We start from the raw sequence: 22,142 nt of genomic DNA, 5'->3' as shown, positions 1-22,142 counted from the left end.
CAGAAAAATCATCTGGTGACTGAGGAACCAGACATGAAATCTATAAGGGTCAGCAAAACAATACTATAATGGATCCAGATCTTCTTCTACAGAAAGAACTGCACTTCTATAGCACAGATTTGGTCATTGAAGCTAAAACCACAGGTATTACCACAGATATCTCCAACAAGAGAGAAAGGCCAAAGCTTCTCTAATTCTGAAGTATGCAGCAGCCCCTAAAGGCTGGCATCAAAATTTCCAAAGATGTCTATTTATCTGTACCATCAGGGCTATATTACAGTGGCATTCAGTGTATTACAATTTTAAAATACTTCTACTATGCCTGTCCATCCTTGTGATCAATGCCCCTGTAATTATTTTAAATAGCCAGAGAAGGTAATCTTCATATAAGAAATCTAGAGCAAGGAAGAAAATGTGAACAAGCTTCCCAAATTTCTTACCATCAGAACTCTGTATTTTCAAAATGGAATTCTAGAAGTCGTGCTATTTCTTGTCCCATGATTCCCAGAAAGTTTCACTATTCTTAACACAACGTACCTGGCACATTTTCCTGCCAAACTTCAGTCCACAGAGTAGAATTCTCTTTTTCTCCTCTCTCTTCTTCGTGAATTTCATGCATTCCAAGAAAAGCCAATGGCAGCACCTGCTTGGCATGGTTCTTCAGTACATCTGGGCTGTAGCGTCCCATAGCATGCACAGTTAAAGCACAGCCTGCTCTGTAAACTGGCTCTGAAAGAGCAAAACAAGCTCATTATGAGTGGGAAGCAGGATTATCCTTTTAACTGCTTGGTTTGCCTCTTGGAAAGCAGAGTAATCCACAGTACTCTTTAGCATTGTTTAGGAATTATTCAGTCAGTGAAACCAAGCATCATAATATAGAAATGTTTCTTTACTAGCTTTTGCTATCACCAGGAACTTTTTCTGCCCTGTATGCTGTAAGCAAAAGCAATATACCTTCCTTCTCCATGTACCAGCTGCTGAGTTTGTGCAGCAGCTTTTCAGTGCTACTGTCCCGGGAAGTCTGCAACAAAGAAGAGACTCAAATTATTCAAACGCTTCAAAGAAGACCACCAATGAAGAAGCAAAATAAAACTTAAAGCCCAACTCACCCTCACTAGATGCCCCATAGCAAAGGCAAAGGACTTCTGTACCACACTGTTGCGATCAGTCAGGCCACTAAGTAAAGCACTCATAAGTTTGCCTGTTGGAAGAGACTTTACTTTATCAAAAGCATCATGTTCTTTTGCCATGGCAAGCAAAAAACCAGCGAACAAGACCAGGCGCATTTTGATGGAACAATTGGTGACTGAGTTTTGCCTGCTCAAAGATGTTCAGCAAAGGGGTCACTGCTGCAGGGGCAGCAAGAGCATCAGCCCTTCTGTTTTCCTCCGCAATGAGCCCAGGCAAATCGGTGTTCAACCTCGTATGCATCACAAAGAAGGGTTGCTCTCGGTGGGAGACAAGCTTGACAAGTTTTGAGAGCAACTGAAAGAGTGCAGTGTAAGACACCTCCTGCAGGATGGCCTGCTCTGCCCTGGACACCACTCCCGCAACATATGCAGAGTCTGTAAGTAAACTGAATGGTTCGGAGAACCTTTCGAAAGCCCTGACAACTGCGGCCAACTCAGCAACCTGAGGTGATCCTCTCAGCAATATCTGCCTCCCACTGCTGAGTCTGAGGATCTCTCCAAGTCAGGACTGACTTGTGGGACCTTCCGGACGTGTCTGTAAAAACTATCAGAGCCTCCAGAAGTGTTTTGCTCCAAACACTCTTTAACACCAAAGTAAATTGGACATCTGAATGAAAAATTTTGTGGGCAGGTCTCTGAATTGAAATTTGACCAGTGAAGGAGTCCAAGGCAAACTGCAAAGCTTCATTTTCCTGAAGCAGGTGTTTTAACATCGCTTTTGTAATTTGGCCCAATTTAAGTTGGATTGGAATGTGAATGCATTCGAAGTCACATCTGGCCATTTCCCTGATTCGGATTCTTGCTTCCCTACTCAGTTCAGCCACCAATTCTTGTGGCCTTGTCATTTTTTTGGACCGCTGGTGGCTGAGGAAAACCCACTCTATAATTCAGAGAGGATCTCCCCTGCCATGGTCCTTTTTAGCCGTTGGGTCCCATTGAAAGATGACCCCATGGAGGTGTGGCAACTTCCCCATTATGATAAATTTGAAAGGCAGGTTCGGTTTGCCTGCCGTGTAGACATGCTGTTTTGTACCTTTTCCAGGGCTTTCTCAGCCTCCGGGGTGAGGACCCTAGGAGAACTCAGCTCCCATTAGACTGCCTGAATTTATGCATTTTTCCTCACTGCATGTATGTAAGTCCTTGTGTTTAAACTAGTGCTAGTGTTTTGCACACCTTGACTGTTAATGTTCCTATATGCAAGCACTACAGTTGATCATGCTTTCAGCTTCATTTCTATTTTGTAACAGAAAGGTGATGTTCTCTCTAATATCAGAAGAGACCCAACGAAGCAAAGTCGCTGTTCATGGTCCACCCATAACTCAGGCTGCATGAACAAGTGCATACTGACAGTGCTGCACTAACACAGGCATTGTTAGACTGCTCCAAGAAAGTAAAGCAATATTTTTGCCTATTCCTGCTCAGTGCTAGTGAATTCCCTCAACTCCTTCCTCTACTTCTTACAATTTGGTGAGGTACTGAACCTACTCCAAGCATGCCATTCTCAAACAAAAAAGGTTAACTTCAAACAGCTCTCTGACAAAAATACACATGTAAAGATCATTCTTATGCTAAAGAAGAAACACCACAGCAACAAAAAGCACCTTTAAAACCCAACACCAAGAGACAAGCCTTACCTGAATAAGGTGTTAAGTCTTGAGGGCACTGTGTGGTTAATGACACAATTACACTGGCACAGCCTCCCTGGAAGATTGCAAGGGAAAACAAAGGTAAGATAAGACAGTATTTGCCGCTGGTTATTATTGTTGATACTTGCTGACTTCTAAGACATGATCTATACCCACTCACCTCTACTCTCACAATCAAGAGCAATAAAAGTAGAAACAGTGTAAGTTTGCAAAACACGAATGACAAGAATTGAAATAGAAAATGGAGAAGGACCCACACTCAGAATAGATGATCCTAGAAGATTTGCAGCAATCAAAGACAACCTTCTGTACTAATGTGCCACAGAGCACAGCAGCCATGTAGCCTAGAGGAGACTGGGGCAGCACACATTCAGAGGGGCGATGTGGAGTGGAATGCCAAATGACTCCAGTATGTATGAACCCAAGCTGCTGCTATGTCAAGCTGCTGCTTGACATAGTCAAAGGAACCATATTTACACTGACACTGCTCTATACTCCGTTCTTCACTTCCAAAAGAATATTAAAATCACAGACATACCTTTGTGCCAAGGCCAACTCCACTTTTGATCAATTCACACAGCCGAGGGACCAACTCACCGAGGACAGACACATCCAAATACTGCAAGCTCTAGAGAAAGGCAAGAGACAGGGAGAAAGAAAAAAAAAAAAAAAAAAAAAAAGAAAGAAAGGAAGGAAAAAAAAAATATAATGATGGCAGACTTGAAGTTGGTGTATTCCTAGCAGAGGCTGCCTCAGTGCTGGCTGGTCCTCAACTGAATCGTAAGAGTTTGCTGCATGATGAGAAAAAACCAACATGAAGTGAATTATACCACATATAGATTCTTCTGTCCCACTTCTCTGTGGAGCTGACCTTGCTAAAACTAGCATTTGCTGGAACTGATGTGCTCCTGCACTCCACTTCTTCGGGAAGCCTGAAACTAACACACTAGTGAGAACGAGATGTGAAGGCATCTGCATCTTAGGACAAAACCCAACATTTTCCCAACTCTCTGAAACCAGGAAGCAATAACATATCCAAACTAGACAATGACACGAAACCAGTCAAGACAGTTTTTAAACAGGTCAAGACAAACAAGTGGCATAAATGACATAAAATTATAAAAGGGATGTGATTAGTATAATTTTTAATCTGTCATGCCTAAAATGTCACTGGACAAAACAGGAAGCCTCATGTTACCAGCACTCTGTGTAACACACTGCCTGCAGAGGGGAGATCAATTCTCTAGTGAATTCAAGGATCATATACTAAATGAAGGTAACTGAACTTCCAAAGTCAGATCAACTGTAACTTCCCCTCCATCACCGGTATGGTGAAGGAAATTATCCATACAATCTCCCAGCCTGCCCCAGAATATAGAAGAGGTTGCTCATAAGCCAGATCATCTTCACAATACTCCAGGGAAGTCATCACTAACTATCTCTTCCCTACCCTACAAAATCCCAATCAATGATCAGGGTACCACAGCTGTTCCCCCAGGGCTGGCAGGGTAGGGCATGGCCTGGAGGAGGGATGGCAACAGCTGCTGGCAGCCTGCAGGGTTGCAGCAAGTACACTTTTACATGGAGGCTTTCAATCCCAACCACTTTACACTCTATTAACAGAGATCACTTCACCTGACACCAAAACTCAATTCCACACACTGTTATGTACAGGAGGGTTTGCTGTTGCTGTTTTTCCGTAAGTCGAGGAAACAATAAATTGCTCTGGTTGCTACAACTCCCCCAAAACTTACTCAACCCTCACATTTTCTACCTGCCCATATGCCCTTGGGCTCTGTGCAATGCCTGAGCAGAAAAGAGGGGCCTTTTTTTGGGAAGGGACAAGTTCCTAGAGAGGACAGCGAGTTCTGCCAGGACAGATCCTACAGCACAGCATCTGGGCATCAGCAATTCCTCCTGCAGCACCAGGAATCTCTAGTGCCAACCACCATATGCTGACAGTGCTTCCAGTGATATCAGCATTTTCTCTAAATATATATTTCTACCACAAAAGTACAGGCAAGGCCCAGATAGGAATATCTAAGGCACCACAAGGCAATGGTTGAACAGCATTTATGCCTTACCAACAATGACTATCATCAATTGAAGGCCCAGGTGAGAAGTTGGTTTTGGAGTTGTGGGCCAGAGATGAGAAATGCTAGCTAATGTAACCCAGAACCAGCTGAGCCCCCATCCAAAGAAAAGCACTTGAAGGACACCCTCCTCATCAAAGCAGACAGGTCTTCAGATGAAGAAGCAATCTATGTGACTCCAAACTGAGCCAGTTATTCACAACTGAACTGAGGGGCAAGCACTGGTGGCGTGATGAGAAGTCTGTACATGAAAAAGGAAGTGGACAGACCGCCACATGGAGATGTGATTAGAAAATGAACCCTGAAGAGATATTTTGTAAAGCTTCGATTTTAATTCCTATTCTTCTACAACATACCTTACACTGGAACCCTTCTGAAATCAATACTTACCATGTTAATGGTTTCCATCATGGGAGATGACTTGACAGCACTAAGTCTGGCACTATCCATTGCAGTCTTTAAAATAAAAAATCAGGAAAAAACACCAAACAAATCCAAGTGTAAACACAACATGAAAACAGCAGAAAGAGCAACAAAAACGTCAGCTATAACTCACTACCTTACACTAAAATCTACTTCAGATGCATGGAGAAAGCAATTATGCCTACAGACTATGAATGTTTCCCTTTCAGAGGCAGACGGATGTTCTAGAGGGAGAGAGAGAGGACGGGAAAACAAAGTGGGGGAGAGGTCTGAAAAGAAAATCTCACACTGAACTGTTCACATTGTTCACCCCCTTTTCACTTGCAAAGGGCTAATCTAATTGACCCTCTTCCTTCCCACAACAAAATTAGCTGGATTTGTTTCTAATCAACGGGTTTCAATCACTTTCCCAAGAAGACTGTGATAAATATGGTTTTTAACAATTAAAGGACATGGTGCTGACAATATCCACCTCCAGCCCATAGTGCTATGACACACCTTCCAATTTAAGTTATGTGAAGCCCAGAAGCTAATCACCTTGAGAAAAACAGCAGTGACATTTAAAAACAGATTACTAAGACTGCTCTTCACTTTTGGAAATATACAGTGGTCTAGAGAATAAAAATAAACCAAATCATTCAAAAAAACTCCCACAATCATCTAGCCATATTTTTTGACCAAACTTTCTAGCAACTTCTTAGTTATTTTTCTTTGTTTTTTGAACATCTCTCTACCAAATCTGCTATTTTTCCATTCACTGAATCAAGATTAAATCTTTATCTCTGCTGTGTTGATACTTCCCTGTTATAGCTACACTTACTTTCTCTTGATCTGTTGCAGAAAGGCTCAAATAATTGAGGACTTGGGGCTCCAGAACACTCAAGGATTCCAACAGGGCTGGGATAAGTTTTGGTGCATGAGGTTTCAGCATAGACCCAGCACTTTTACTGATCTTCACAAGAGTGTTAATGCTGAAAGAAGATTGAAGGGAAGGTCAACAGAGATACACACAGACTGATCTGAAAAGCCTCTCTGATCTACTGTAATCCATATATACCAACATAAATCTTCCTTCAAACAACCCTATGTTTAATTTTTGCTTAAACAAAATTATTCCCTGCCCTGAGCTTCCAAGGGATGTTATAAATATTTTGGCCAGAGGTTGTTTACTTTGGCCCTGGAGTCACAAAGGGAGTGGGCAAAGAGTCAGTACTGCAGACAAATGGGGGAAGGAATAACACACCCTGATGTTTTAAACAAGCATTGGGCAAAGTCACCCTGAGACATCCATTGTCTCTGCCCAAGAAAAAATGTTACAATTATCTATTCAAACCCTACCAGTCAGTTTCAGACTGATCACATCTCTCATGCTGCATTTTGACAATGGGTTTTCATATCTTCAAAGGAATGAAAAATGTTTAAGAAATATTCTCTTGTTAGAAGCCTTCTAGCCTTCCTAATAATCATTTTTGTGAAGACCAGCCAGCTGGTCCAACTCTGAATTTTCCAGATTTTCTGTCCCTCAGTCAAAGAAAAAACTAGGTTATAAACTGACAAGGATATTGTCAATTTATGTGTCCCTACACATCAAGGGACATTGAACTGTTACATGACATAAAATGTATTTGAACAGCATGACCAAATGCAGACACATCTGGGATGTGAACTGTCAATATTCAAAAGCACTTGTGAAATCAGACATGGCCGTTTGAAGAACCACGGGACTTTCTGTTTGCAACCAGACCAGATACGCCAGTCCCAAAGGTCACCCTTAGCATCTCACATTGCTTCTGGATCAGCCTGCCATTTGTACTGGGAGAAAACAATTTCCTGCTGGGAACTGAATCTGGGCAATTGCAGAGGGGCCACATACTCCCAAAAGACAGGCAGAGTCCTCAGGGCTGGTGTTTAAACTCTGTGAAAAAAGAACTCAGGAAAGCTCTTTTGGGGAGCAACTCGTCACTTCAAACACAAAGTACATTCTGCAGCTCAGGTTAATAAGCTTGGTGTCATCGGGATAAGTCATGAACTGACCCCCCAGAGAACTTACACAGTGCAAAACTAACCTGAGAGATCGGACTTCAGCAACTGTGCTTACTATTCCTTTGTCTAGGAGGCAAGGGAGCAACACAGTTATCGTCTTCTGACCTGCTGCTCCTTTGGAGGGGTCACACATTTTCACACAGACCTGGGGACAGGTGACAATCAGTGCTGCAAACAAGTACAAACCTCCCCCTCAGATTATATTAAAGCACCCTCTCCTTCAGACAGAAGAAGCCAACAGCAACTAGACAAACTGCTCATAGCCAAGCCCAGGCTCCGTTACAACTTCATCTTTTCTCCCCAAGGTAGTCAAGCCCTAAGAGTCATCCCTAAAAGGGATTTCAACTTGAATCCACTTCCAGAAAAGGCAAATTCAGAGCCTAGCAGGCCTTGACCTGAATCTGCATGAACAGATGATCCAAATGGCCTTTGAGTTGAAGGACATCCTATCTCAGCCACAGGGACTCAACCATTCCACACAGCAAAGCAGCAAGTTCCATGTTGGAGTCCAGGGCATTCCTTTGGCTGCCCTGGAGGGTCAGAGACCTGGACAGAGGGGTCTGGGACCCCAGCCCAGAACTCAGAGGGACACTGGCTTTGATCTCAGTCCATGGGAGAGGCTTCCTGCACTGCGAGAGGGGTTGCAGGCCACAGGAGTGTGAAAGATTGTAGTTTAGCTTATCACAGGGTGAAAAAACAGTAAATTTATATTTATAGCATTGAAGTGAATGGGGGCAAGATGGAGAATTTGGGGCGTTGTCTCCTGCTTCTTCTTTCTTCTTTCCTCATTCCATTTCAGCAGTGACGTTGGCACAAAGTAGTTTAATGGGGATTGGGTCAAGGTAGAAATGACCTGTTTAGTATTAGTAATAGGCATTAGCAAGAAATGATAAATAAAAAATACGTAGCAATTAGTATAAAAGATAACGACAGCCCAGTTTGGGAGGAGTCGTCAGATGTCCAGGCAGCTGCAAACATCTTTGTCGGGCACTGAGAAAATTGTAAGATAAGAAAAATAAACGAAGCATGCAACCTTGAAAAATCAGAACTTGAAGACTCTGTCTCTTTCACCCATTTGGCTCAGAGCTTTGCAGAGGGCGAAAAGACTCTAAAACCACCTGAATGTCGGGGAAAGCCCACGACAGTCCCAGACAAGAGTAGATTCTGCAACTGCAACATTTCACAACAACATTTTGGGACTAGATCCTCACTTGTAGCATTAAAACATCATGCACTATGAAGACTGTGATTTCAAATACAATACTTTAGATACACTGCCACCAATGTGACTTTTTTAGAGGATTACCAAACAAAATATCAAGTGACATACGTGTACTACACCCTAAAAACCATGTCAGTAACGGCATCACAGAAAAGTCCATACACAATTACTCCATTACTCCATCATACCAGTGACTTATCACCAGGCTTGGTCAACTTGATCAGTCAGTCCTGGTAAACTGCCGAATTAAGTTTACTTAAATTCCACCTCCAGGTTAGGAAAAAACAACACTGGAGACAAAAATCACAGTTTATTATATCCTTCCTCTGCTTTGCTTGTATAGTCCTTAACATCGCATTACCCTCAATCAGCAGGACTTCACTAGCATCAATAAAAGTACAGGGGAGTATATGGTGATGCTTATTATAATTGCTTTCTAGGAGGCTGCTCAGTCTCTCACAATTGGATCTTACACTAGATATCATCTGAAGACAACAGTCTATAGTAAATATAGTCTATGGTCACTCCTGACGTAAAAACCATACATGTCTTGTCTACATGAGCATAGGACAATATTGCAGAGTTTTACCTTGCTTAAAGTTTTTAGGGCTAGTTCCGCTGCCTTTCGCACAGTCTCCTAAAAACAAAGTCAACAATTATTTCTGTTATTTTTACTCTTCTAGAATGATTAATATTAATTGGTAAGCATTAACTCTAGAACAGGCAATGCTACCTTCATGTCTAATACTTAATATAAAGTAGCAATATCTTTTGAGGAAATTATTAGAACATTATAAGATATTCTGGTTTTGGTTCATCTGAGTATCTGGTACAATCAATATACTGACAGAGCTGAAACCTCAAAGGACCCAAAGACTCTGACCTCGCACATCCAAGCTCAGCACACCATATATATTATCATCTATCAACTCAGCACACTAGCAACCCATAATAAATATTTCTATATTCAGAAGTTAAGCAACTACTCAGGAATTCTTTTATATCAAGGAAAAATCTCAAATCATCTAGAATAAGCACAGCAGGAACAAAACCCAATACTTCAAACACAAAGAGAATTCCCAAGGTGGCATGGAAATTTTACTTTCAAGGAGCATGAATTTCTAGTCTGCTCAATACTCAAAACTCCCATTGGCTTCAAGCTGACATGTCAGAGAATCTCTCTTTAAACACCTCAGAGCTTGATCACTGTACTGTTTGTTGAAGATTTCCATTCAGTTCTCAGTTCCATTACCTTAATGTCATCTTGGACTCTGAACAGGACTTCCCATATCTCTGGAAGCTTGTCTATGATGTCATCCAAAGGTCTTCCTCTTAGTAAGTCATTTAGTGCCAGACAACTGCAAACAGGGAATTTTATTTCTTTCAAGATGTTCTTACTTGATATAGGCGTATATATACAGATATACTAATAAATAGTCTAGAAAAATGAGAACTGTTTCACAGTCCTTACTTTCTCCAAACACTAAATCTACTCTGTCATAAGAATGTCATCTTTAGCAGAGAAAAAAATGCTCAGTTGTTCAGGTTAAACCTGAAACAGGTGACAGAGGGTGAAAAAGGCTGCTGTGGTGAAAATTGCTACTGCAAACATTCCAGTGACAAAACTGTTTTAATCTTATTTTGTTTAAGCATACAATAAGAAGAAACCAAAATGGTATAAAGTATGGAACTGAAATTAAAATGGAGGTTTTCAATACAGCATAGCTACAAACCATTTAAAACCAAAAAGCAGTTTATTAAAAATGGCATCCTGCTGCCAAGTACACAATTGTCAGAATGACCACGTTTTCTAAGAGAAAGCATTATTTCAGACTCAAAGGTAGGCAAGAACTAGTAACCAGAAAACTCATTCTTCAGAAAATGTTTAGTATAAAACTACATGCAATAAAAAATTTCAGGCAAATAGCTTCAAGATTGTATCATACTTCCAAGGGCAGGCTACAAGGCTGGGCTCCAACCTGATGAAAAGATATGCCCTCTTTTCCCCCTCAACTTCTTCAGGTTAACAAGGTTATGGTGAACAAGAGAAAAGAACTGAGTTCAAAGACAAATCCAATATTTTTCCTAGCAATACCTGGATTCTCTGATCCTCCAAAGACTGTTGGTTAGGCTACTGATCAAATCCTCAAGAATTTCCTTCATGTACTTATCAACCTATAATTATAAAAAGGAAAAATCATGAAACAAGCACAGCTATGCATCCTTGTTCAGTATTCTGTAAAAAAAGAGGCCTTTTGGACAATATAACCTGCTTTCAGCCACAACAGATGAACTAATGCTTGCCAGTGCTGTGCAAATTTTCTCCAACTGTGCTTTAGACATGCTTTTCTCTGCATTGCTCAAGTGCTTAACATTGTGAAAGATGCAACAGGAAAAGCCCCGTAAAGGCCTTTATCAGCTGAACTGCTAAAATGCAACACTAAGCATGTATTTACTCAAAAAGCTGTTGGGCTTTGATAGGGGATCAGAGTGAATGACTTCACATTAAGATCAGCTTTCCGAGAAGAAAAAAATGCAAACCAAATTCCAAGCCTTGCAGAACCAGGGCAAGGTAATCTTATGAATATCACTTATTCCTGAAATAACCCTGGGAGGAGTTCTGCTCAAACTGATGGAATAGCCTCCAACCATGGGCTTCCTCCCACTTAAAAACTGAGTATCTACATTAAGATGCTCTTCCTTTAGGAAGGCATCTTAGGGCATAAGGATTCCTGAAAAGTTTCTCATAAGCAGTATCAAAGCAATATCAAAGTGGAAGGACCTCTTTTTAAGTAAATAATAAATTTTAATGCTGGCTGCACAAACAAGGTCTGCAATACCCTTTCATATATAAGAGACACAGTGAAACCTCTGCGCAAGCTCTAAGCTCATCTATGGATTCAAACATCTCATTTTCAGTGAAATACCTCAGCCCTTTCTGCACTGCCCCTCCTTTCACAAAATGCATCTGCCCCATGAGGATCTCCAGTACACTGCTGGCTGGCAGCAAAGCCCCTCATTGCACTTTGCTGGTCACTCACCATTGACTTGTCAGTGACCAACGCATTCCAAATGCTGGTCATTGCCTGTCGAATGCCCAGGTTGGGGTCAAACTGGTAACGGTAGAGCCGGGGAAGAAGCTGGGGTAAAAATGTAGCCAATTGCTCTCCAGCCTTGGCAGCTATCACATTGAAACCAAAAGCTGCTCCCTGAAATGACAACAAAATAGTATTTGTTGAAACACTGTTCACTTACTCAGTTATTGCTCATGGGCAAACCAGAGTCAGAGGCAAAAGTGACTGACATGGTTCAAATTTAGACCAAATCAAAAGGTCTAGAATGGTACTGGAATTAGCTCTCTGTTAATCTCACTGCTACAGTACCACAGTGATCTGAAGCATACAGTCACACTCACCAGACAACATACTACTTCAAAACCTTCTTCCAACCTTTATTTCAGGATACTGATTGATCTCATTTGCAGAAGGAGTACTGGTGAATTAAAACCATTAAGATTTAAATACGTTCTTCCAAAAGAGATTATTTTTTGGCAAAACTGGCGAGGATAGGCCACTGCCTCCTTAAAATTCTGCTGATTTAGAAGAACTTGAATAACTTAGGAACTGCAAAGGTAAAAACAAAATAACTCTGCCTTAATTCTAAAACCTGGAATTTCTGGTGATTATATTTTGCATCTGTCCATATTTACTTTAAACTTAAGTATTCCTTGATGATCCTGTCTTTCTGCAACACTGTCAGTTCTACTGTCACTTCTAACACAGTGGAAATGATGCGATGCTTGCCTGTGAAGTCCCATGGGATTTGGCAGGATAGCCCAAGAAGAAATTACTCAATGAAGGCAGTGCAGTGACTGCCTCAATGACTGCATGTTTTCTGACTTGCAGTGTCAAAAGCTGCCACTCAAAACCCCACACTAGGGACTTCACAGGACAGGATGTGCTGTTTGGGTTAATCTAGAAAACAGCAATAAATATGTATTTTCAGTTAGGACCACTACCACGAAAAGCAAGAAGTTGCAGAAAGGATAAGGAAAAGCAAGGCATTGCCTCCAAGGCCCTGAACAGCATGCTCTGTTTAGCTCTTGTGGGGGGATTTAGAGCACAGATTTCCAAATGTCCCCTTCAACTTAAAAGATTCTGCAAATTCTTCCAATGTCAAAGCTCACCCCACACCTTCTGAGTGGATTGTCTTGATTCCTCCTGGCTGGAGAGACTCCACAAGAGTCAGGAACTATGCTCCTGTGCTTCTGAAGTCACAGTGCTGAGGGAGGTCTTGAGATATGTGCTAAATTGTCAGACTTTGGATGAGTGTTAAAGCTGGGACTTGTTTTTTGCACTAAGCAGTGTTGTTAAGACTCAAAACAAGTCCTTCCATGCTTCTGTAAAGCCAGTGAAGAGTCCCCACATCAAATAGTACAGCTAAATCTTCAAACTTATGACGCTCTTTTTTTCACCTGGAAGTGGATCCAATAGTATTTTGGCTTTGCTAAAGCTTCCAGCTGCTTTAAAACATCAAAACTTGAGTTAAAAATGGATACTTTCAACAACAGTGCTTTTTAGCAACTTGCTGATTACTTTTTGCTCTGCCTCCTTAGACAATAAAGATCACTTTCTCTGGCATCCAAGAATTCATCCAGTTTTCAAAACACTATCACTGTTTGCACACATTAAGGACTGTCTTTCTAAGCACACTCAAAAAATAAAAGGATGTCAGTTGATTCAGAAGGGAATGTGGGATTATATGAACACTCTGATACCAAGGTTTTGTTGTAAGAATTTCATGTAATCCTTAATTTTTTTCTCAGCTTGCTAAATTTGCCTTGGACTGATACCAAAGCATCAACATCCTCTACCTGCAGCTATGTAACCAGGAATAAAGAAATGGATTTTTGCTTCCAGAGTTCACAGCGGGAATGAAAGTTGTATGAAACCAGAGCATTACCTTCCGAGAATTCCACATGGCATGATGGTTGGCCAGATTCATGAATTTGTACACCAGGTCTGGCTGATTGAGGTCACTAGCCAGTGAACAAAGCTCCTTGTAGGTAGAAAGACCTTGACTTTGATAAGCAGAAGGGAAATCAGTGTTACTATTTCTAGGCAGACAAATGCTACAACAACTAAAGTTATTTTCAACTCACATCCCAAAGCAGGAAGAGAAAGGGGAGTACCACATCTGTATTACACAGAAATAGTTACGGTAACTTAGAGAACAAGAAGGAACAAAAGGTCGGGAAGCAGGTTTTTTAGTTTCTCTGTCAGACACTACCAGTAAACTTACCCATCTGGAGTTTTACTCAGACCTCCCTGAAATACCACAGTTTCTCCAGTCATCTCATGTTTGGTTCTGATAGAAAAGAAGTCCAATATTAGTGTTACCAAACTCTACCACTGAATACACTGCACACTACAGAAGAGGTAATTTTGCTTTATTAACTCAGGAAGGTCACATTTTTTTCAGCTACATTTCTACAAAAAACGTATAGGTGTGCAAGGCTACACATACTGCAAAGAATGTCATTAACCTGTACCACATGTAATGTTAAGGATACACTGCAGCAAGTGAGAGTTTCCCTGTGCAAAGGCAGAAAGTCAAAATACTGAATGATGACTTTTTAGTTCTGTCCAGACATGAGCCATATAATGGACAGCAAATCTCTACTTCAAAATGAAAGAATACCATTTCCGTTCATCTTATTTCTTCCTGCTTACCACCACTGAATCCCTACACTCCAAGCCTAGGTTTTTATCATCCAGTGGCCAAACCTACACCAGGTTAGTCAGGAGAGGTCTATTAAAGAGCATTTCCAATACTGACTAACAGGATGTCTAGCCACAAGTCTTCTAAGACCAGCATTTTTCATACTAAAGCTAACAAGCAACCATTAACGATGCTGCCTTAGCAAAAGGTGCTTTTCAGCACAAGCAAGTCACACTTCTGCAACATTCACAATGTGCAGAGTTGCTGCAAGTGGTCATTGTTCTCTGCAACGACACAATGCAGCAAGTAGCAAATCTAACCAAATTCCAACTCATTTGAACTGCTTGAATCAGGACTGACATATTATTTTGAAGCTTTGTTGAATGGAACAAAACCAGAACAACTTCAGTCACAAAATACTCTAAGCTAATTTAAGAAATGTCTCAGTTTGACTCTCTGTGAATGGACACTGGCTTGCCCTTGGCCCAAAAACATCTCTTTCCACACAAGAAAAGAGGAACATTTCTATTCCCACCAGACACATAATTCAGAGTGCTCTCTCACTGTACCTTCTTCCAGTCATAAGGGTATCAACGAGTGTAGTGACTAGCTCTTGCTGGTCATGTTCACTTCCTAGTTCATATATCAGCCCAAGACCTTTTGAAGCAACATCTTGACTAAGCTCTGCAAGAGATTTTACCAAGCAAAATTCAAGATAAGCATGTAACTAAGCAGTACACAAATTTCAAAAGCAAGGTTCAACCAAAATCAGGATGCAGCAAATAGCTCTGTGCCGCACTTCACAGCTCTCCATTAAGAGCAAATCTAGTCTGTCATGACACAAACTTTGCATTCTGAAGCCGCAATTTGTTCTGAAGGCCTAAACCCCTTCAAATTAGGTGACATCTTCATATAAGTATTGTTACTGCAAGTTGTGGAACAGCAGAAAGAGTTCCAAGAGCCATACGTATTCTTACAAGCTAGTTGCACCTGAAATCATTTGTGGTAATACTCTCTTCAGTTTCTGTGAGCTGTGCACAGGGTGCTGGACACCACTCCTTCCACTAGCTGCCATGGGTAAAGCTGTAAGCCAAAATGTGCTAGCTTGAAGAACTCTGCAATGACTCAAGTGGCAATGACTAAATTCTGCTGCCCAAAACAGAGCAGAAGTAACACCACTTCTGTTACTACAGCCTGAAGGGGCAAATAGAGTGTTCTTTTTAGCCAAATGCACAAAAATGCTGTGCTTCTTATCTCTGCACAAAATGCCTAGAAAAGAAATCATTCTTATTAACATAAGAAGTGGAAAGTTTCTAAAGTAATTTTTTAATGCTGACTGAAAGAGTGTAATTGACTTTCTGCCTGTTGAAAGATTCCCTCTGGTCTGCTGAACGCCCACAAAAAGACATAACTCTTTAAGATGCAACAGTACTTACCATCACTATCTGACAAAATTGAAACAAATGCACTTTGAATATCCTTGAGATGAGACTGTAAGGTGAGAAAAAAGGACATTATTTTGAATCCTTCGTTTGGTCTCCAGGTAAGTTTCTAACAGAGGCTACTGTATCAATGGAGTTGTCCATTTGAGCTACTTATGACAAGAACTGCCCTTTCCAGACAGGCAACTAGTAGCCTGACTGCCATTCACAGAACATAACAGTTAATTGTCCAGCCCACCATGTACATATACCAAGCCATTAGTATACCATATATTTCATTTTCCTTGTTTAATACAAGGCAGCAATGCATCGTAAATCCAGCTTGCAGCCAGATGGGGCTTTCTTTATCCCCAGACTTGTGAGTTTTGCCACCTCCCTACAAGGTGAATTGTTTAGATGAGTGCAGTATGTGGCAATGTTTTTATACAAAAGCTTACATTTGCTAAGCAGCTTATCCCAAAGCTCTTTATCAACACCTGGAGAGTACAAAATGGTTACTTGGTCCCTCTACGCAGAGAGAAAACATTTTGGTTGGGAATGTTTTATTCAGTCCTTGTATAGGACTTTTCACATTCTCTCACTACGGGCAAGCCTTTTAACTATAAGGTTCATAAAGCATACCAAAAACACAGTATGTGAAGCACACAGTAACTGCTACTACGTACCAAAGGTAAACACCATGAAACAAATAATGTCCTCCTTCTTCTTACCCCTTCTAGACCTGTCTTAAATATATTCTCAATATAAATTCTAAACACTACACAGATACCAAACTCTTCTTTCCAAGAGAAGATGTAGTGCTACTTCATCTTACGACAGCTATTTACTCTGACAGCTTACTCTGACTTTGGATGCATGTCAGATGTTTACAAAGGTGACCAACACCCTTGTTCATCTGCCAGATAGTCTGTTCCCCTAGAAACAAAAGATAGGCCATGTCTCAAAAAGCCCTCAGTAAAGACTGTCCCAGCACAGAGAGAAAAGAGGCAACAGAAGTGAAGGGGAAGCAAAAATAGGGACAAGGAGTCAGTGTTAGGAAAAGGCATATTTTTTACCTTAATTGCTTTGTGGGTGCTCAGCTTCTTCACCAAAGATAGAAGCCAGATGCAAGCGGCCTGCCTCACATGTGGGTTGGGACTGATGATATGCTTGTTCAAAACAAGGTCTAGGACCCAGGGCACCACATCATTCACTTTTAAATCTATATGAAAAAAATAAAGGTAGAGGTGAAGAACTTTGAGAACTGTCCACACCCATTTAAATGAAAATAATGAAAAACCTAATCAACTCAAAGAGTACTCAGGTGACACCTTAATTTCTGCTTATTTAGGAAGTCACTGGGAAAGTAATAACAGTAGAATAAATAATAGAAATACAGAATCCTCCAAACCCTTCATGAACATGTTTCAGAGGCAGTGGCCAAGAAGAAGTACTGTTCACATTGCCTAAGACTCAGGGCAAAACTTTTTTTCTTTTTTATTAGGACTTGTAGATTCTGGAGCAATGGCAAGGTTCAATTTCAACCACATTGTCCTAGGGTAACTTTATGATGCTTGTATCCCCAATCGTCTGTTCTGTCTGTGCTGTATATTGAGTCCTGTGCCTTTAAGACTGGTTCTAAGAGCAAGGAGAAGCACTGAGTTTGTTTTGAGAAAACTGCCTGACTCCTCCACATTCTTCTGCGGACAGCGTGTTCGGCGGAGGCTTGGAGAGACTGCAGGACAGAGATCTTGTTTTGCTTTTAGTTAGTTTCAGCTAGCTAGGGCAGAGAAGTTCCCTGGACTGTTTTTTTCCTTTTTCTTGGAACTGTTTAAACCTGCTCTGGACTGAAAACCCAGGGAAGCACTGGGGGCTGCACCTGCGGCCCACCGGGGCCTGGAGCTCGGCATTTTCCAGCAACGCCAGAGAGACTGGGACTGAGGAGAGACTGAGAGAGAGCCAAGCTACACCCATGGCAAGGACTTTCTCAATTTGCCATCTCACTTCAGAAGGAGAGGTTTTATTGTTTCATATTATTCATTCTTTATACTTGTATGCACTTTGTTTGTTAAGTAATTCCACTTTTCTCCGAGGAAGTTCTTTGCCGGACTGGTTGGAGGGAGGGGCCACTTGGGTTTGCTCCCCAGAGGGATCCTATACAGGGGTTTTCTCCCAAATTTGTTTTTAAACCAGGACACACATGCTCGGTTTTGTGTACACTACACATCTAAGACCACTCTCACAAAATTAAAACATGTGTTTGCAGGTCTGAGACTGATATTTACAGTTGCCTGATTTGAAGCTAGCCTTTTGTCACACTTTTATTTCAAGGGGTAGAGAATCTTAGTCCTTAAACAGAATTTCTGCACTTACTGCACATAAATTTCACTTAATTGTATCACTTGAAGTTCTTGGAAAACACTTGCAATTTGATTTTATAATACTATTTTCCTGCTCACGCTTCAAAATGATATTTTAAAAGATCTGTATATTTAAAATGCCAAACTAACTCAACATGGCAAACAAAAAAATAAACCCAAACAAATACAGAGTCAAGTGGCAATGAATTACATAAGAAGCTGTTTAAACAGCCCATGAATAAAGTCTTCTGCCCTCTGAGCAGATGGACCTGAAGAGGAAAAACAACTTATCTATAACCACAAACACAAAACCTCTCTTGCATGCTTTGTTACAAACCAAACACCACAGAGACGTAGCTTGGACCCAAGTGCTAGTCCAGACATTTCCCAAGCCAGCCCCTACATTAGGAAGGCCTACCTGAAGGAGGTATATATTCCTCCTCTGTGACCATCCATGCATCCCGTGCAGCCACTGAGCTGGTTCCAACTGCAGCACTGGTAATAGCTTCACCAACAGTGAACTGCAGCTCTATCTGTTTGGCCTGAAAAAACACAACAGAGCATCACTGACAGTATTAACTAAGCACACACCAAAACTTCTGGCACTTAATCCACAAAACCACAGCCTCTTTCCCAGTCCCAATGTTCAGCACAGTAAGATCACTCTTCTGGTGAGCTTCTGAGACCACGTGGCAGCTCAGACCTACTGAAGTTGAGAGAAATGAAACAATGCCAAACTGTCTGAATTGAATGATAAAAGCTAAAACGTCTATATTTTTTTAAAGCATACTTTGACAAAGTATTTACTATTCTCTGAAGTTCAACTTGGTAAAAATAAATAATTCAACTGAATGAAAATAAAAGAAAGTTAAAATGACGTGATAGCGATTAGTGAAAATTACTACCGCTTTACCATAATAGGGAAAGAGTCCCCTGTAACTCCATCCAGAAGCTGATCTCTTAAAAGATGCAGAAACTCTTTTTCACATTAAAAGAATTCAGATGGTACTTGTTTTGCTTCCCTGTCCTCCTTACACTATTCTCTGAGCCTTCAGGAACAGGATATGCCACTTTCTTGTTTGTACTTATGATGAATTCTATGTTGTAAGACCTGGTTTCCATAACCACTGAGTATCTTCTAGATAGCTCTCCTTATGCTCCAGAAGGACAAAATGCTCAGGCTCTTGGAGAATTAAGCCCTTAGTTTCCTGCAATCTAAGATAAACAGTTTTTTTCAAGTACACATTTTATAAAGAAAGTTGTAATGGCCCCATGCAGTTACAGGAGAAAAATGGCACACAAAAACATCCTTTGATGTTTGTGTACACAGTATTCTCAGTATTTTAAGTATAGTGATAGGACAAGTGGTTAATGGCTTCAAACTGAGAGTAGGCTTAGATGAAATCTTAGGAAGAAATTCTTTACTGTGAAGGTGGTGAGGCACTGGAAGAGGTCACCCACAGATGCCCCAACCTTGGAAGTGTTCAAGGTCAGACTGGATTGGGCTTTGAGCAACTTGGTGTAGTGTGAAGAGTTCCTGCCCACAGCACAGGGGCTGGAATGAGATGATCTTTAAGGTCCCTTCCAACCCAAACCATTCTATAATTCTATGACTCTTTCTTGTTTGATCACATCAGAATTGGAGGACTCAGCAAAGCATGCCTGTCTGATACTCAACAGCCACTTCTACAATGCAGAATCCTATGTCAGTATCAGCAAAGAAGAAAGGTAAAACAAGCTGGAAATTAAGGACACTAAAAAATTTCTTCTACTTAATTTTGTTATCTGGCATATTGCAATATGTATAGAAGCTCTGAAGTACTGTGAAAGAATGCAGTACACGTCAATGATGCATTTAGATGGACAAGAGATACATGTATTCCCATAAATGTCTAATTGAAGTGTGTTGCATTAGCTGACGTAATTCAGAGGTATTTATATTACCTACTATCAGGGTACTTTTGATGGCCAAAGTACAGGCTTTAAGGCTTCATTAATATAAGCTCTGCAGATTTTATTCACACAGTATAGGAAAAAAAAGAATCCATAAGCCACCTGAAGGGGAATGAGGTTTTGTCTCAGACTGAGGCAGAGACCTGGACTAGCAAGTTTTTAAACTGTGGCATAAAACCTTTTTACCAGATCCAAGTCTACCTCTACTCTCTATTTCAAGGCAGTTTCAAAAAACCCAGAAGCACGATTACAAAAAAATCAACTCCCTTCGTAAATCCGGCTCTACAAATACATAAAAAAACATTCAAAGATAAATACTCTTGTGTGTGTGCATATATCTAAATATACACACATATTTATAGATATACTCTATATTGTAAAATAAAGGATAATACATTGATAGTGTCTCACCTCCACAGAATCCATTAAACCCTGCAGCAGTAGCTTCTGGTGGGGAAAATCTTCATCTCCCACTGGCAAGTAACCTAATGTTTGTATTGCTCGTTCCTTCATCTTAAGTACAAAAAAATAACACCATCATATAACCTTCCTTCTGTAAGTCCAGAAGATCCACGTTAAACCCAGTATTTTTCACCCTTGCTGAAGTTTCACTCAGTGGTATCAGACGTTCACTCGTGGTATCAGATGTACAAACAAGCAGCTAATTAGATCAATCAGTGCACCTCTTTCCCAAAGCAGATCAGAACAAATGTCCTGTTACCTTCTGAGGATTATGTGCAGGTAAAAGAAGATACTTAAAGATAATTAAAATTAAGACCATTCACATTTGCATCTCTTACTCCCCTAGTTATGACTATAGAAAGCACAAGTGATAAGTGCTAAACAATATTACAAAGACCCTGGCCCCACCCAACTCACTAAAGCCAACAAAAAGCCAAATTACTTTAAAAAATGAGGCTGAGTTTGGCAGGTAATAATGCACACCTAGTATGCATCCAAAAAACTAATAGGAATCATAAGAACACTACAAAAATCTTGCCTTATTTGCCTCCTTGCTGGAAGGGATTCGGGCAAGTAGGTTTTCAACAAGCTGCAGCTTTGTAAATCCTGCTCCTTCGTTGGGGATCGGCAAGGGGCCATTCCTGGCGATCTCCCCAAGAGCCATACAAGCACCCACCACAAGGAAGGGAGAGGTACTGTCCAGAAAAGAACCTACAGAGAAACGCAAACCAGGATGATTCAGATTTTGTATTATTATTATTTAGCAGTGGGCAGGCACTTGTATTTTACCCATGCAAGAAGCAAAGCATTAATCTCCTCTACAGCTGGTAGGAAGCATTATGTTAGAAAAAAATGAAAGTGAAAGGAGACATTGAGAGGAATGACACCACTCCTGATTGTGTTGTGTTGGGCTGCAAGTTACAAAGTCCACCTAGGTTTTGTTGAAATGTCCATGCGTCTAATCAGATTACATTCTTACAAGCTGTAAATTCTATCACAAAAACTGAACTCAAGATTACACTTCCTATGGGCTGAGTATCTCAGAAAAATCCTCAGCCTGGGGTGGATTAAAAAAAACAACTGTTACATGCAGCAAAGCCTAAAGCAGGAGGTTACCTATTGTCTCTGTTGTCGACTTTATAAGTTGTTCTTGTTCCGGCATGACTGAAGTGTTTGGTTGTTCTATGTCATGTAGCTCCATTGTTCTGACTTTCCCTTTGGCCAAGTACCTTCCTACTGTAAATCCCAAAGCCAACAAGGATCCATGTTGGACCTCCGGGCTCTACAGACAACACCAACAGTGCAAAAAATCTCATTTTCAAAGTACGTAACACTTTGCACAAAGCACCGATTCAAAAACACATATGGATAAGCCACATCAGAAGACACTCTGAAGAACGCAGAGCTCTAACACATAATAAAACAACAGAGAGTTTAATATTGTCAGTGCTCTCTGATGAATGGAGCTCTTTAAGATTAATTAACAAAACTTAAAAGAGATCTAGAAAGACAGATCAGTAATTTATCACCAGCACTCACATTCCTAAAGCTACCCTCTGGTAGCTAGACTTAAAAAAACGCCAAACTACATTGTCTCTACTTAAAAAA

General features: G+C 40.8%; 1 protein-coding gene across 5 annotated transcripts in view; it reads right to left on the bottom strand.

The window, feature by feature from the left end:
• ECPAS (Ecm29 proteasome adaptor and scaffold) overlaps positions 1 to 22,142 on the bottom strand; it is a 63,723-nt gene that overhangs the window by 8,408 nt on the left and 33,173 nt on the right. For all 5 annotated transcript variants that reach the window (XM_040089295.2, XM_040089294.2, XM_040089297.2 and 2 more), the window contains 21 exons: positions 21,651 to 21,816; positions 21,073 to 21,245; positions 20,484 to 20,585; positions 18,538 to 18,661; positions 16,836 to 16,981; positions 15,775 to 15,829; positions 14,908 to 15,022; positions 13,919 to 13,984; positions 13,580 to 13,697; positions 11,659 to 11,826; positions 10,713 to 10,792; positions 9,870 to 9,975; positions 9,207 to 9,254; positions 7,419 to 7,540; positions 6,173 to 6,323; positions 5,320 to 5,385; positions 3,375 to 3,464; positions 2,825 to 2,891; positions 1,110 to 1,201; positions 955 to 1,021; positions 538 to 729 (listed from right to left, as the gene is read on the bottom strand). In XM_040089295.2, the coding sequence (XP_039945229.1) occupies positions 538 to 729; positions 955 to 1,021; positions 1,110 to 1,201; positions 2,825 to 2,891; positions 3,375 to 3,464; positions 5,320 to 5,385; positions 6,173 to 6,323; positions 7,419 to 7,540; positions 9,207 to 9,254; positions 9,870 to 9,975; positions 10,713 to 10,792; positions 11,659 to 11,826; positions 13,580 to 13,697; positions 13,919 to 13,984; positions 14,908 to 15,022; positions 15,775 to 15,829; positions 16,836 to 16,981; positions 18,538 to 18,661; positions 20,484 to 20,585; positions 21,073 to 21,245; positions 21,651 to 21,816 (2,314 nt within the window). The remainder of the gene's footprint in view (positions 1 to 537; positions 730 to 954; positions 1,022 to 1,109; positions 1,202 to 2,824; positions 2,892 to 3,374; positions 3,465 to 5,319; positions 5,386 to 6,172; positions 6,324 to 7,418; positions 7,541 to 9,206; positions 9,255 to 9,869; positions 9,976 to 10,712; positions 10,793 to 11,658; positions 11,827 to 13,579; positions 13,698 to 13,918; positions 13,985 to 14,907; positions 15,023 to 15,774; positions 15,830 to 16,835; positions 16,982 to 18,537; positions 18,662 to 20,483; positions 20,586 to 21,072; positions 21,246 to 21,650; positions 21,817 to 22,142) is intronic.

This window comes from Hirundo rustica, chromosome Z (genome assembly GCF_015227805.2).
Source record: "Hirundo rustica isolate bHirRus1 chromosome Z, bHirRus1.pri.v3, whole genome shotgun sequence".
Classification (NCBI taxonomy): domain Eukaryota; kingdom Metazoa; phylum Chordata; class Aves; order Passeriformes; family Hirundinidae; genus Hirundo; species Hirundo rustica.
Note: the sequence above shows the minus strand (reverse complement) of the source record. Positions and strands in the feature narration are given on the sequence as shown.